Source organism: Notolabrus celidotus, chromosome 1 (genome assembly GCF_009762535.1).
Source record: "Notolabrus celidotus isolate fNotCel1 chromosome 1, fNotCel1.pri, whole genome shotgun sequence".
Classification (NCBI taxonomy): domain Eukaryota; kingdom Metazoa; phylum Chordata; class Actinopteri; order Labriformes; family Labridae; genus Notolabrus; species Notolabrus celidotus.
The window spans coordinates 37,930,552-37,947,910 of record NC_048272.1 but is presented as its reverse complement, the minus strand read 5'-3'; the positions used below and the strand labels follow the sequence as shown (position 1 = coordinate 37,947,910).

General features: G+C 37.8%; 1 protein-coding gene across 4 annotated transcripts in view; it reads left to right on the top strand.

Moving 5' to 3' along the window:
• The first annotated feature begins 5,170 nt into the window (after positions 1–5,170).
• Positions 5,171–17,359, top strand: part of LOC117815868 (constitutive coactivator of PPAR-gamma-like protein 1 homolog) — a 29,042-nt gene continuing 16,853 nt past the window's right edge. The window contains exons 1-5 of one of the 4 annotated variants that reach the window (XM_034687878.1): positions 5,171–5,314; positions 12,369–12,615; positions 12,706–12,788; positions 15,415–15,543; positions 16,459–16,549. In XM_034687878.1, coding sequence (XP_034543769.1) covers positions 5,207–5,314; positions 12,369–12,615; positions 12,706–12,788; positions 15,415–15,543; positions 16,459–16,549 — 658 coding nt within the window. In that variant the 5' untranslated portion in view covers positions 5,171–5,206. Of the gene's footprint in view, positions 5,330–8,686; positions 9,436–12,368; positions 12,616–12,705; positions 12,789–15,414; positions 15,544–16,458; positions 16,550–17,359 lie in introns of those variants that run through there. The other 3 variants (XM_034687869.1, XM_034687850.1, XM_034687859.1) reach the window with 3 other exon arrangements.

Here is a 17,359-nt window from a genome sequence, read left to right as displayed (position 1 = left end):
GTTTTTTGAACCAGGCTGTAAACATGTTTATTAATGCTGCAAAGATTGTCTTTTTCCCATTCATGTCTATGTGGTTTCCGGTGTTTCTGCAGCCAGCCTCAAGCGGATTCTCAATGTATTGCAGTTTATAACACTTCAGCATGGGCTTGATCGTTTGAGACCGGAGGTTGCCGCTTGATCTCGACACACTGAAGCCTGTCTGAGAGGTAATTTTGAAACCACAAAAGAGCTGCGCAGTATTTTTAATTATCTAAAGCTAAGATCATTTCATTAACGAACAGAGGAGTGGCAGTGGATTGAAATGGAGTTAATATGGAATGAGTAAATTAAAATGAAATTGATTAAAATTAAATTGCTGTTTTAAAATGGTTGTGAAAAATAAAAGATCAGATCTTATTAGAACTTGAGCTTCATGCAGAAAGTAGACTTAATTGTGTTAACAATGTAATAACAGGTTTGTGTTTTCCTTTCACATATTTAAATTACTCAACATTTAGTCTCATAAATATTCAGCAGGATGCAGATAATTAAATGTTAGACAAGCATGTAACACTTCTTATTGTTCCTGAAATAGGTTAAGTGAACCCTATGTTTTGGGGTATTTGGGGTTTGAAAACTATTCACATGCATGAACGTCCAGGCTACCTATGGCTTAGTTGGCCCAGCTGAAATTTTTACCAGCCCTTGTTTCTGACAGACCACAACCGAGCCTGTTGTGCAACTATCTTATGATTACAAAATGCCCGGTGTAGACAGAGAAGTGAAGAGCTTACCAAATGTTTTTTCAAAATGCTGCCAAGGCCAAGTGGTAACCTCCGATCTAAAAATATGAGTCCAATGTAGAAGTGCTAAAAGCTGCAGCAGAGAATCCACTTGAGGCTGGCTCCGGAAGTACCGTAAGTCACAAACATATAAATGGGAAGAAGACGTTCTTTACATCAGAAATAAACATATTTACAGCCTGGTACAAAAGACGAGTGTAGTCTGGATAGCTCATTTCTTGATGTGCTCGATATTGCTGCTATCGATATCGATATTGCATGTCTTCCAATGAGAGGCACAGCTGCCTGCGGGAACACTGTAGCTGCTGGCTAGGAGGCTCACAGCCCGCCTCTTTACTTCACACTCACTCCACAGCAGCAATATGGCTGTAGCTAACAATTGGCCTCAAATCAACTCTTCAGAAACAGATGGGTGACGTCACGGATACTACGTCCATATTTTATACAGTCTATGGCTGAGGCAGATCTTTGTTATAAACAACTCTTTGTTCTGCCATGGTACACAGACAGTGCCCTTTATTTTGCCACTATGCACATATATGTTTGTAATTGTTGGATGTTATTATTAAGTGAAACAAATAAGTGATTGAGTGATTCAAATAAGATAAGATAATATAAGATAGTCCTTTATACGTCCCACATACGGGGAAATTTAAGTGTCACAGCAGCATTGTAGACAGTGCAAAAGACTATAAAGCAAACAAGAACCATAAAATATCAATTATTAAAAAAGTTATTAGTAATTAAAATTAAAGAGGTAAAAATAAGCATATCTTACAGCATATGGCAAGCCGTTCAGGAAATAATATATGGAATGAAGTCTGAATATATTGAATGAAAGCTAAAATAAGTACTCTGACTACTTCACTTATAATCGTATTGTGTCATTGTCATCAAAGAGACCTCATCCTTTATTTATTTCTCTCCGAAAATAACCTTTTGCACTTCTTTTTAGTGTTTCTGAGGGGACACATTTCCTCTACCTCTGTTATCTGTGGTTATTTGGTCGTACTTTTTCATTACACTCACTCACTGTCAAGTGATGCACACAGGTATGAGCTCCACATTGAACAGGATACTACAGTCATGGCCAAAAGTTTTGAGAATGACACAAATATTACGTTTTCACAAAGTCTTCTGCTTCAGGGTTTTTAGGTGTTTTTGTCAGATGTTTCTATGGTATAATGAAATACAATTAGAAGCATTTCATAAGAATCAAAAGCGTTTATTGAGAATTACACAGAATTCATGCAATAAGTCAATATTTGCAGTGTTGACCCTTCTTTTTCAAGACCTCTGCAATTCTCCCTGGCATGCTGTCAATAAACTTCGGGACCAAATCCTGACTGATGGCAGTCCATTCTTGCATAATCAATGCTTGCAGTTTGTCAGAATTTGTGGGTTTTTGATTGTCCACCTGCCTCTTGAGGATTGACCACAAGTTCTCAATGGGATTAAGATCTGGGGAGTTTCCTGGCAAAGGGCTTGCTGGACTTTCTTGGGCGCCCTGGAGCCTGTTTGGGAACAATTGAACCTCTCTCCTTGAAGTTCTTGATAATTGGATAGACGGTTGACTGAGGTGCAATCTTACTCGCTGCTATAAACTTCCCTGTTAGGCCCTTTTAGTGCAATGCAATGATGGCTGCACGTGTTTCCTTGCAGGTAACCATGGCTAACAGATGAGGAACAATGGTGTCATGCACCATCTTTTAAAGTGTCCAGTCACTCAATCATGACAGATTGATCGCCAGCCTTGTCCTCATCAACACCCACACCTGTGTTAATGTGTGTGACACCTGTGTGTCATTGAAATTATGTTAGCTGGTCCTTTTGTGGCAGGGCTGAAATGCAGTGGAAATGTGTTTTTGGTGATAAAGTTCATTTTCAAGGCAAAGAGGGACTTTGAAATTAATTGCAGTTGAGCTGATCACTCCTCATAACATTCTGGAGTATAATTGCCATATAATTATAATTGTAATTGCCATTATAAAAACTGAAACAGCAGACTTTGTGAAAATTAATAGTTGTGTCATTCTCAAAACTTTTGGCCATGACTGTACATTATCACAAGTCATAACAAAAGTTAGCTAGCGAGCTAGAGGACTGAACCACCTGAATAAAGAAGGGGCACATACTGTTTTCCGGTTAGACGTAGCTTTTAGTAATACAACCATGAGGGAGGCACGAGATGTTTTCGCTGTAATTTTATTTAAAGAAGGGGTTATCAACCCCTTGAGTAATGCATGTGCTGTTTAGTCAATCTGTTTAGGAAAATGAAACCCACCTCTCCTCTCTATTAAGTTGGTTTCATCCAAAAGTGAAAGGGACATACTTTATTTTTAAGAAGTCCTCTGTAACTGAACACATGTGAGGTCCTATTGTTTGTCGGTTTATGGGAAATGAAGGATCAAGGTTTTTTATAATGCTACCTCTCTAAGATCTTGACCCCGACCGCACCTTACAGTAAGGTCAGAGGTCAGTGCATAACAAAAAAGGAAGCCTTTTAAGTGTGTTGCTAAACTCTCCACACAATCTCTTACTGCCCACTTCTTCTTAACACGAGCAACCATCATGGGAACTTGTGCCAGCTTGTGCTATGCAGATCTCCACGTATACAAGTCTACAGTGGTACACAGTTGTAGCAAATATACACTGCGTATCAAGAATTCTCCTACCTTGATTCCCTGTGTCAGTCAAACCATAAAATAAAACTTTTATAGTTTTATGTTTGCTTTTTGGATTATAAGCAAAAAGAAAAATTTGTGTGCTTGTGGAGTGTGTTAAAATATGGGACAAAATGGGGGACAACTTTAGTCCAGTTTTTTTTATTATTATTTGGATTACAATTATTTTACATGCATGAGCATACCTTCATATTCATTCAAGCTTTTCTCTGATTGTGGTCCATGGGTTATCCAGTTTGGTGTGCTCACTGAGAGTTGAGGCTGCACTCTCAATCAATAACAATTCTAAAAAGTCTGCAAGCCAGTTCTGTATGTTGTAGCAGTCTGGTTTGTGAATTATCCAGTTCATTAGTACTGTTCTTTTTTTCAGACAGAAAAGCCAAAACAACAATGCGTTGGGCCGCTCTTGGCTGTATAGTGTCTATCATATTTCCTAGTATGCATACATGAGGGCGTCGAGGAATATGAACATTCATTATGTAAGGGATAATGTATGGGAAGCAGGTAGTTATGGGAAAAAGAACACAGACAGGGTGAGACAAGACCCTGACGCGAAGTGGAGGCTTATTACCCAGCTACTAACTTAAGATACAAACACGTTGGTAAGAAACATTGATTAAAGATTATTTTATTGATCTAAAATGATTTATGTTTACAGTTTTTAAAAATAGTCCCAGTGATTCCACGTCAGTTATTGTTCCATGGTGATGGATTCTTCTCTGCCTGTTGCGGTGGATTGAACATGAAACTGTCCTCATTCAGCTCTCCTTCTTCTCTGAGCTCTGCGGTTCACACACCTTTAAAAAGAAACTAATGTCACAACTTTGAACCCTGCTGCTATCATCACCACCGCTCATGGTTTAAGTTTCTTTGTAGAGGCCACTTACCTAAAGTTTCTCTCACCTGCTCTACTCCTTGATCATATTGATGGACAGGATCCAATATGTAAACATCCGTAGCCTGCTGATTAAGCATGCTAACCGAAGCTAACGTTTTAGCCACATTGTTTACCAATATGATGCTAACGGAGGATAACGGTTTCCCCTCACCTCACTGTCAACAAGCAGAAGCTAAATGTGTCTGAACTCTTTTCCGCGGATTGATTTGACATGACGTGAGATCAGTTTGTCTCTGGTGTTGCTCATGTTATTTAAAGTTAATAACCATTGTCAAGGGGTTTTGACCAATCAGAATCAAGCTTCTTACACAACTGGAAGGTCAGTAGGAAAGCCGGGTAATAAAAGCTGTATAATATTAATTACCTGGGTTCAGAAACTAAAATCCTTTAATAACAATAATAATAATAATAATAATTAATAATAATTATTAATAATTAATATTAATAATTAATATTAATAATTAATTAATAATAAATTAATAATAATAATTATTATTATAATAATCAATATTATTTATATAGCACCTTTCAAAACACAGTTACAAAGTGCTTTACACCAAGGGTACAAATACACACGCAGATTAAAATAACATTAAAAGCATGGAAAAACATTAGGTGTAGGACCTGAACTGTTAAAAGTGCGGGATCGATACAGTCAGGTTGCACTGAAATTACAGTGAGTAAAACAATTGAGCCAATAAAACAGTAAAACTGGATTCAAAATAAAACAAACTAAAAACAAATTAAAATCTAAACAAACATTAAAATTAAAACAGGCAATCAGCAAGTTTACTCTAAAAATGCCTTTCTATGAAAGTAGGTTTTGAGGAGTGATTTAAAGCATGGTACTGAGTGAGCCGACCTCACTTCTTCAGTTAGGGCGTTCCATAACTGCGAGGCCTGATCGAAAACGACTGATGGAACAGAGAGGAGAGATCGACCTGAAGAGTGTAAGCAGCGGCTGGGTTCGTAAAGTGTTAGTAGTTTCTGTGGGTCTATGTAGAGCTTTGAAAGTGATGAGTAGAAGTTTAAAATCAATCCTATACCTAACCGGTAGCACAGTGAAGGGATGTGAGAATGGGGTCTTGTCTTGGTCTTGTCTCTTGGTGTTGGTTAATAGTCTGGCTGCTGAGGTTTGGATGAGCTGTAGGTGAGAAATTGATTTTTGACTGAGACCAGAAAGCAAGTAATTGAAAGGTACATATTAAAGGTATGAGAATGTAAGATGATGTTAAAAAATACATCATTGGGGATTCATTTTATCATTTACCTTAGAAATACATTGTGTTATGTACTGATGTCCTGCACCTGTTTTAATGATTGATTCTCAAGTCCACAAAACATTTCTGAGTCATAAAGTCCCAAAAAGTCTTTAGTTGTTCATGAGCCAAGTATTGGCCGCAGACGGACAACAGGCCCCTTATTTCATGCTGCCCCCTAGCAGTCATGTGAGGTTATGACTTCATTTGTGTTCTTGCTGTTGAAGAGGTCTAGACATTTGGCAGAGGACATTTGGGAATGGTACATAAACAAGCTTTTTATTTTCTTCAACATAAAACTGTGACACATTATGAAAGTTATGAGGAAAAATGATAAAAAGCATTGATAGTGAAACCGGTGAATAAATAATGTCATGTGTTAAGTTCACAAACCTACACAGAGTTATTTATCCATCCTATTTAATAACCATCCAACGTTTTTGGCAATAACTGGTTTGATAACGTCAAATTAAAACTGACTTTTGGTTATAACACGGACACATATTGTATAATGTTAACCCCAGGGTTCTAAAGTGCTGAATGCATCACATGCCTCCAGTTGTTAGTGTTACTATCTTACAATCACATTATCTAGTATTCGTCAATCAATCAATCAGTCAGACTTTATTTGTACAGCACTTTTCATACAAAGTGCTGTATATGATATATAAAATAACAATAATAATAACAATAATAAGAATAAGAATAATAGTAATAATAATAACAATATTAAGAATAATGATAAACAAACAAATAAATTAATAAATAAGAAGTTGCTGACTAACTGTGGAAATGCTGTCATGATATCTTAATAAGGAAACATTGGGGGGAAAATAAAATGTTAAAAACAATACAGGAAATTAAACTCACCAAAATAAAATAAATTAATAAAATAATACAACACAAAAAGATTAAACTAGGAAAAGAAATTCAGATGCTACACTAAAAGTAAATACAGCAAAATAAAACAGAATAAAAAATGAATATGCTGAGTGGTAATCTGTAAGAAGAATTGTAAGACTATAAGATCTAATTAATAACTACATAAATAATTAAATAATCCACAATAAATTAAAAAATAAATACACATTAAGAAATTAATGTAATGCATAATATATATGTATCTATAATAATGTAAAATAAGACAGTATATACTTAAACATTTAATACAATTTGAACTAGATAATTAATAAAGTAAGATGAATTAAGACTCGTAATCAGATGGTGGAGTCACAATTATCACTAAAAGGTCTTAAACTTCTATAAAGTGTGATAGTTCCAGTATGATTTTTTTGCTTGATGAGAAAGAATATAGTGATGAGATAAAAACATTTTGAAACAGTGATCATAAAGAAGTAATGATTAAAATGAGCTTTATGTTTTTCAACAGGTTTAAACAAAACTTCAAGCTTCAAAGTTCAAGCACTTAATTTCACAACATTTAGGGAAATGAAAGTATCAGCACACAAGGAACAGAACATTTCCTCTTACAATACTTAAGAATGATCTATTTATAGTAATAACTTCATCCTAAATGGAAAAACATATTTCCATTCTGCAAAATATCTGGCTTCAAACATCCTTCTAATGTCTCTCTAGAATGTTTAAGCACATAAACCACAAAACTAACCAACTGTGGTTTATGTGCTTAACTATGTCATTCCAAGAAATGCATTAATGATGCTGGCAGTCAAAGTTGGGGGGCCAGTTAGTAAATCATCGTGCTGACCTGAGTCTCTGGTCGGACAGGTCTCCCAGCTGGGACTTCAGCATCTTGAGTAGGTCAGGACCACGAGGCTTCTTGGCTTTATATTGATGACTCTCTTCTGAACCTTCTGCAAACATAGGCCTGAGTACTTTGAGAGCTGCACTTCAATCTTAAAAGAAAAAAATATCAATGTCGTTAAAGAAGTATAGAGCTTTTGAAATTCTGATATTAACAGTAAAGCCCCAAAACATACCTACAGTACTTAATTTAGAGGTGAAATTAATGTCCAAGTGTCACCAACAACACATATCCATGTTGGACTTAAGTTAAATGTTAGGACATCTGCCTACTACATATAAAGGGTAGAAAAGAAAAGTTAACATGTTTCAGATTAAATGATGCACCAAAGGTTTCCCAAAAAAGATTCTCTTACAACTCAGACGCCTTCTCATTGAATTAATTACAGTTTGCTAATTTGCAGTACTTATTGTAAACTCTTTGGCAAACTCAGGGCCAGCCCATGGCATAGGCAGTATAGACAAATGCTAGGTGCGCCGTCCGTCCGTATGGTGGCTCTGCATGCACCCTAAATGAGTTAGGAAGAAAATTTGAAGAATATTGTTTTATCTAATATAATTTGGGGTTAAATGCGAAGTGATTCCAGTATACATTTAAAAGCTTGTGATTCACTTTTGGTTTTAATTTTAATTTAGATTTTTTCAAAGCAGTTTTTGAAGTCTATAAGTGTTCCTGATTTACTTGGTTTTGTTTTATTTTTTCTTTACACTTTGGAAGCGTTTAGCTTAATTAGAAAGAAAATGTATGCTAGACTTAAATAAGCATTTTGCCACTCTTTTTTAAGAACACATTATGTATTTATTGCCATCGGGACATAAAGATAATTTTATTCAGTATAACAAAAAGTGTATCTAAATCTGACTACCAACCCCAGCTTTAGTACATTACTTTGTTTAAAGTGATTGCACTGTGAAAATGGCTGCGTTATTTAATACCTAAATAAATACTACAACATTATGTATTTTGAAATTGCATAGTTGTTTTCCTGCTAAATATCAGTGTTATTATAATTGTATTAATGTTCTTTTATTGGTATTTTTTTTATTTTAAAATACAGAAAACCTGTAAAACATAAAGCTGTATGTCAGATTTATTTAATATATATGTGATGTGATTGTTGGTGGAGTTGGCACCAGTTGAAATCTCGCCTAGGGGACACCAGGTCGGTCAGGGCCGGCTCTGTCTTTGACTTTAGCTGGTAACAAAACAAACACGGAAGTAAGCAGCAGCGAACGCTCCTCTTTCCTGTGCGTCTCTGTACGTGCTGTACGTGATGACATCACGTGTCCCCCTCGCTCTCCCTCTCTCCAGTCTCACACACACTCCTCAGACATGGCTCCGTGAATCCACACATGGCAGCTTGAAGCCATGAACCAAAAAAACAACCCACCAAAAACACTCAAGATGTCAGACTAGCAGCATGAGTCGGTTCTTTTGAAAAACCTCAAGTCCTTTGATATCCTTTGATTCCAGCCGGCTGTCAGTCTCTGTCAGGGGGGCAGGCGGACTCAGACTCTTTCGGTTTTTCCTCCTGTGGTATTTCTCTGCGAACATGGGGATCCAAGGGTTCCTAGATTACATCGAGAAGCACTGCCCCAGCGCCGTGGTGCCGGTGGAGCTGCAGAAGCTAGCCAGGGGGAGTATGGTCGGAGGGGGCCGGCAGAGACCCCCTCAGAGTCCTCTGAGGCTCCTGGTGGATGCCGAGCACTGCCTCCACCGGCTCTACGGAGGCTTCTACACCGACTGGGTCAGCGGGGGCCAGTGGAACCACATGCTGGGGTACCTGGCCGCCCTCTCCAAGGCCTGCTTCAGCGGCAACATAGAGCTCCTGGTGTGCTTCAATGGCGCTCTGGAGAAAGGCCGTCTTCACGAGTGGGTCAAGCGACAGGTGAACGAGAGGCAGACCGCCCAGCAGATCATCAGCCACGTCCAGAACAAGGGCACCCCTCCGCCCAAAGTCTGGTTCCTCCCTCCCGTGTGCATGGCGCACTGCATCCGCCTGGCGCTCCTCAGGTTCCGCGTCGGGGTAAGTGAAAGTCGGCCTGGCGGAGCCTGTTGAGCCACTTTGGGCTCCTACCGGCAGACTAGCAGGCTCTCTGTGTAGCCTGCTAGCCTCCCAGCACCATGTCCCCACCAAGTCCCCACCATGTCCCCACCGTGGCACCACTGCAAACTTAACCCAGAATAAAACTCCAACTCAGACAAGTCCATCTGTGAGTCTGGAGGAGGGTCAGTCACAGGCCTGCGTCTTCATATCTGATTTATGACACATCTCTGTGAATGCTCTAAACATTATAATGAAGTCATGATCATTCAGTAAATGTCAGGTGTTTTTCTTTGCAGAGATATAAAGAAGTGTTTCACTGCAGTGTCTGAGTCTGAGCCAGATTGGGGAAGTAATATAAGAAAGAATTGTCCCAAAAGTAAAGATTTTATAATCCAAATGGACTAATAGTGAATGAAACAGGTGGATTAATCAATATTGTGAAAGATTAGTTCTAGCCTATAAAGATTACTCTCACAACAGCACTACAAAGTACAGAAACGTATACATATTTCAGCAGATTACCCAACATTCACTTCTCTATCAAGCTGTTACTGCACATACTCTCTCTCCATCTCCCTCTGTCCCTCTCTCCAACATGGTCTCAGCAGATGTGTGTCTAACATGAGTCTGGTCCTGCTGGAGGTTTCTGCCTGTTAAAGGAAGTTTGTCCTTGCCACTGTAACTTGCTAAATGCTGCAAAGTGCTCTGCTCATGGTGGATTAAGATGAGATCAGACTGAGTCCTGTCTGTAAGACGGGACTGGATCTTATCCTGTCTTGATGTTGGGTGTTAATATTTACTCGTGTTTCTGCTGTCTGAAACATTCCCTCTGTTAGGGTGAGTCACATACTGTATCTTGCAGGAAATGGTCCCTCACTGTGTGTGCAGTGTGCAATATATATATTAAAAGTCTGGGAAATAAGATTCTTGGATTATTTGGATTAATTCAAACCAAGTACACATTGTATTCAGGATCAATCATTGAGCTCTGCAGTTACAAAGAACACAGGGATGAGGAGTTTACACAGACATCCACCTGAGATAAACCTACACACACAACTCCACCAAGCACTCTGACACATTAAACGGGACAGGACATGAAGTCACAAGTTAATCTGAATCCAACTCCAGGCTAACACAATCTGCTTTACAAATTTGAAATGCTATAAAATGTAATATGTCCCAGATTATCTTTTGGATTGGTCTTTTCCATGTTTTGTTTTGTTTTGCATGCAGGACTTTCTCCCCTTTAATCCAACTTTCGCTACTACTACGTACAGGGGTCAAGGGCTGGGCGATAATTCCATAACAATCGTTATATCATTTTATTAACATAAAAAAATCTTTGCTAAAAATTTGAATAGATAAATATAAATAATGGGTCGCCGCTGGCCTAGTTGTCTAAGAGTGCCCCATATACAGAGGCTATAGCCCTCGTCGCAGCAGTCATGGGTTTGACTCCCGGCCTCAACCATTGCATGTTTTCCCCCACTCTCTACTCCCTACACTTCCTGTCTCTCTTCAGCTGTCCTGTTCATTTAAGACACGCCAAAAATACAACTTTAAAAAAATTCAATTAAAATTTTAAAAATCCATATATTTAAGCCTGTAATTACACCTCCCCAATGTGCACTGTTGGAAACAGTCCAATTGTAACTCTTAGTAATCTTAAATTGGAGAGCACAACTCAAAAACAATACTCTATAAACTGATACACAGGATGCAATTTGACATTTCTTTTTTGTAAATTTAAATCAAAGTATGGAAATTATCTGAAAAAAATAAGAATCTACAAACTGAAACTTCACATAAAGCTCCTCTTACACAAAAGTGATTCTGAGGTCAAAGTCAGAACATTGAGAAAAAAGCCAGAAATTTGTAAAAAAAAACAAAAAACAGTCAGAATTCCAAGATTGAAGTCAGACCTCTTAGGAAAAAAGTCAGAATTATCAGATTAAAGTCATAATACTGAGAAAAAAGTCATTATTCTCAGATTAAAGTCAGAATTCTGAAATTGAAACAAGAATTCTGAAAAAAAACAACTCAGAATTCTGAGATTAAATGCAGAATTCTGAGAAAAAATTCAGAATTCTGAGATTAAAGTCAGAATTTTGAAATCAAAATAATAATTCTGAAAAAAACCCTCAGAATTCTGAGATTAAAGTCAGAATTCTGAGATCAGTCAGAATTCTGAGATTAAATTCAGAACTTTGAGAAGAATTCTGAGATTAATCTTAGAATTCTAACTTTTTTCTCATAATAATAATAATAATTTAAAAAATGGACCTTAATTAATTAATTTATTTCAGTGGCCCTAATCCTCTTCTGTAAAAAAGTGATTTGATGTTTATCGTAATAATTTTCGATATCGACTGATATGAAAAATGTCTTTATCAATATCGCCCAGCTCTACAGGGTTCTATAGACACATTTATATTTATAGAGCACAGCCAATAGGAGCGTGTTTCCCTCTGAAAGGAGCTGGGATTGGTTCAAGTATTGCAATAAGAGCCGTGAGGAGTTTTTCCCTTTAGACACTCAACAGGTTTTTATTGTGTACTATCATCTGATGAAAACACCACCCCAGGTTTTAATGAGATAATTATCTAACCCTGCTGTGATGTGTCAGTAGGAAATGTAATGCATGATGTTGGTGTTCATAAAGGTAAAGTTTTTAAGATCAGTTTCTCTGGATGAGACTCAAAAATAGCCTGTTATTTAAATCCGTTCTTTGAGTATCCAATCAGCTGTGTCAGGCTTATTGACTCAGAGCTGCTCAAACAAACCTGCACCTGGTTGGTAATCCTGTTTCTCCAGCTTTCTCTCAAGTGCCTAATGCACCATGTCTGTTTAAGAGGTTTATTTGAGGCTTTGCCATCTAAAGCCTAATTCTTGTCTTGGCCACCCTTCAGGTCGTCCAGAGTGTTGAGGACCACCACCTGGAAGTGATAGCCTTATGCAGGGAGAGCGGCTTCCACGGCCTGATGGCCTTTGACTCGGACTACGCTCTGTGCAACATCCCATGCTACTTCAGCGCTCACGCCCTCAAACTGAGTCGCAACGGCAAAAGCCTGACCACCAGCCAGTACCTGATGCACGAAGTGGCTCTGCAGCTTGATCTCAAGCCAAACCGTTTCATCATTTTTGCATCGCTTTTAGGTTGGTGTGACCGTGCCGAGCAGAATAAAGACGGCGCTGAGAGTTCAGATGAGACTTATTAACACGTGTGTGCTTTTGTGTGTTTTACAGGAAACCACATCCTGCCTGATGAAGACTTGGCTGCCTTTCACTGGAGCTTACTTGGTCCAGAGCACCCGTTAGCATCTTTGAAGGTAAAGATTTCAGTGACTGACAGTATAACCTCAGGACTGGGCTCTATAATTTGCTCCTGAAACTATGAAACACACTCTCAGAAAACTATCACCGTCACTTATTCATTTAAAAGACTCTAAAAGACTTTAAAGGATTGATCCACTCATTTCAAATCAAATATCTCTTCACAAAGAGTTGTGCTGCCTCAACCTGTGTAAACTTTACTCTTAGGTTTTTCAGCTGTTTCATCAAGTCCAAGAAAGTAGTACCTTCTGAATCTACGATTGGCCATCGTGGGAAGAGGACGTTGGGCCATTTAAAGTTTTAGAGAATGAACGTCCGGCTTTGTCTCAGAATCCGAATCAGAAATACTTTATTTATCCCAGGGGGAAATTCTGATTGATCCTTCGTTGTTTCCTCATGTTTGTCTGATTCCAGTCTTTATTGAAATCCTATTTTTAAGAGTTAGGGGGATTTTTGAAACATTTCAATCACTCCTAGCTGTCATTAGATCATTATTCTCAAGTTGTAACTTGTGTACATTTTTTTCTCTGTCTTTCTTATTTCAGTCTGGCTGGTTTTCTTATGTGTTAGTTTGCCAGGACAGCTGTCTGTCCAGCAGCATAAAGGTGGAGTAATTCATATCAGCCACTTGTCAAAATAAAGTCACCTAAAAACTAAAGCAGCCACGATCAAGTTTCAAACCTGTGGAATGAAAGCCAGTGAGTAGTGTCATGGTGGCTACATCTGCTTCTAGTTTCTAGTCTAGTAGCCCTGTTATAATCAGCTGTGTGAACAAACTGCATTATCATAACAAATGAACCTGAAACTGTCCATGGGTCTGTTTGGGTGAGAGGAGAGTGGATCTCTGAGCTCTGAAACCCGAGCTGTCACTCTGCAGCGTGGAGTGATTTGGCTCTGCTGCATGTGGAGCGTACAGACACAGAGTATTCAGGGAGCAGCTCAGTCAAACAGTCGTACGACAGAAGTGCGAGGCCGTTATAGGGCGCTGTGTGTAAACGGTTCAGCTGTTGGGTTTGAAATGACGAGCTGTGATTAAACGCAAAGCCATCTGCTTCACATGTGCAGCTCCTCTGAGACAGAACATCACAGTCTACTGAAAGATGACAATCCAAAGGTCTCCACACACACACACACATGCACACTCATATCATATCACTGCTTTCTATTAATATCCTGCAAATGCTTTCTTCACTTCAACTCTCAACTCATTTTTATTTAGAAAGCACCTTTCATACATTCAAGCATGCAGCCCAAAGTGCTTAAGTAAAGAACTGAGAGACAGAAAACAACAGAAAGAAGTGGAAAGTGATATGAAATACTTGATCATGATGATCAAACCGATAAAATAAAACCAGACAAATTTCAGATAAATAAAATAAAATATGATCATTACAACAAAATCAAATCAGAGATATATCAGAAAAAAATAAAATAAAAGCATTACAATAAAAGCAAATCAGAGAAATATCAGAAAAAATCAAATCAAATCATTACAATAAAATCAAATCAGAGAAATATCAGAAAAAAATCAAATCAAATCATTAAAATAAAATTAATTAATTACAATCAAATCAAATCATTACAATAAAATCAAATCAGAGAAATATCAGAAAAAAATCAAATCAAATCATTAAAATAAAATTAATTAATTACAATCAAATCAAATCATTACAATAAAATCAAATCAGAGAAATATCAGAAAAAATCAAATCAAATCATTACAATAAAATAAAATAATTACAATGAAATAAAATCATTACAATAAAATAAAATAATAACAATAACATAAAATAAAATAAAATCATTACAATAAAATAAAATCAGAGAAATATCAGAAAAAATGAAATAAAATCATTACAATAAAATAAAATAATTACAATAAAATAAAATAAAATAAAATCATTACAAAAAAATAAAATCAGAGAAATATCAGAAAAAATAAAATAAAGTCATTACAATAAGATAAAATCATCACAATAAAATCAAATAAGAGAAATATCAGAAAAATAAAATAAAATCATTAAAATAAAATAAAATCATTACAATAAAATAAATAAAATAAAATCATTACAGTTGGATAAAATCAGAGAAATATCAGAACAAATTAAATAAAATCTGAGAAATATCAGAAAAATAAAGATGAACAAAAACATAATAAAATGAAATAAAATCATTACAATAAAATAAAGATAGAGATATATCAGAAAAATAAAATAAAAATAAATACATAAATAAAATACATAATTCAAGCAGCACCCAGTCACACTTTTATATTGTAAATAGATCAAATACTGTGTTTTCTGCACACAGTATCATTACTAAGATGTTGTAAAATCTCTGTTTAGAAAAGGCTGCAAATGAGTAAATAAAAGATGTGAATGGTTACTGTAATTTTAACAACCCTGAGATCGAGGCTACGAGCTTGAGCCTCAACACAATTGCGTAAAGGTTGGTACCCAAAGTCAGCCTTAATATTGAAAGATGAAAGATGTCCTTCCATGACCCTTCTCTCTCCCCGTGTGTACGTGTGTACGTGTGTACGTGTGTACGTGTGTACGTGTGTGTGTGTGTGTTTAAAAGAAGCTGCTGACCTGTAGTGACCTCTGTGTAACTGCTCTTCAGGTGCGTGCCCACCAGCTCGTGCTCCCACCCTGTGATGTCGTGATCAAGGCTGTGGCAGACTACGTCCGCAGCATCCCAGACATTACCGACCTGGAGGCCATCGCCAAGGACATCTTCAAGCATTCACAGGTTTGTAAAGTGGAGCCATACAGACGTGTCACTGACCTCCTGATTTAAAATCACTGATTCTCTATTTAAAGGTACAGTGTGTAGAATGATGCTGCGTCAAGTGGCAACCTTTGCTCTTAAAATGTGGAGCCCATGTGGAAGTGTTAAAAACTGCAGTTCATCGAGTGTCCACTTGAGTCACGATCGGCTTCAAAACAGTGCTTCCACTTTATAGAAAATCGAAACAAAAATTAGTTAGAGTAAGTTCTTAACGAGCAATTAATTGATACTTGATTAATTGATGACATCCCTAGTATGTAGCTGTTGTACATCAGTTCTGATGAAACAGAACTAGTTCATTTCAAAGATCAATAAATTCCTTTATTAGTCTGCGGTTAGAAGGCAACCTGATTTGCACTTGTTGAAAAACATTTCTAGAACTTCGGTTTCAAAGATTAAAAAAAATCACCTGTGATGAAAAGTTTCCAAAATACACCTTTACTCCTTGTGAGGTGAAATACTTATCACCACCTAGACTAGCACTTGTATAGTACGACCCCTCGATAGTTTGGCTTTATCACGATGTTCAGAATATAAGCACACATTGTATCAGAGATATAGACGGGGATTCATCCCTTCTCAGAGGACATAGCGTCCTAACAATAGTTTGAAACACGCCTCGTATTTGAAATAAGGATGCAAAGGAGAAAGTTTACAGGCTGTGTACTTCCATAAGTGACATTTTAACAAAGCCTGCATGCCTGAGGATGCAACTGGGTGCTGCATTTCGAGCAGAGAACACAAGTAGACACTGTCTAAAGGGTATGTCATTATTAACTTGGATATTTTTCCCTCCGTGGTCAGAAGGAAGACTTGTCCTCTGACTGTGCTCGGTTTCGATCTTTCTCATTTCATGTTTTCTTATTTTTCTTTCAGTCGTGCTCTGATGACAAAGTCGTCCGCTTTAAAAAGGCAGTGGAGTACTTCTCTGTGGCCAGCAAACCGCCTCACTTCCCTCCACAGCTCGGTGGGTTTCTCTGTTTGATGTAAGGTGTGATCATGAAGTCTGGAGTAGAAAATAAAAGGTGCTGTTTATCAGAAGGTTTGGATTGAATACAGAGTTTAGCTTTCACTGACTGACCAGACAGATCCAGAGGTATCCAAGTCTGCACCAGATGATCCACTCAAACATGGGACTTCTGTTTGTGTTAGGGAGGCTGCTCATGAAATAAAGACAAGAGAAAGAAAGTAATAGCAGCGCAGGAAAAAGCTTTATACAGACTGATGCAGCACCGTTGAGTTTGAGTGCTTGACTCAATCTTTATTTGTATAGCGCCAAATCACAACAAATGTTATCTCAAAACACTTTTACAAACAGAGCAGGCCTAGACCACTCTATGTCAAATTATGAACAGAGACCCAACACCAAGACAGGATAAGACTCAGTCTGACCCCACCTTAATCCGCCATGAGCATTGCACCTCGCAGTATTTAGCTAGTTACAGTGGTGAGGACAAACTTCCTTTAACAAGCAGGACCAGACTCATGTTAGACACATCTGCCTCGACTGAGTTGGGTCTGGAAAGAGGGATAGAGGAGAATAAGAGATAGAGGGAGCGGTGATAGTGATGAGACGAGTAGTAGTAGCTGTTGCCGCTGGAGTCCAGCACGTCCGTATCAGCTGGAGTCTGGAACGTCCACAGCAGGAGGACTTCTACAGCAGCTCAGAGGAACCTACAAGACAAGGGAGCTCAGGGACTCCAGAAAGGTCTGTGGTTAGTTACTTTCAATGGGACAGGTAGAGTTAAAGTAAGTGATGGGGGGGATGGGGGGAAGG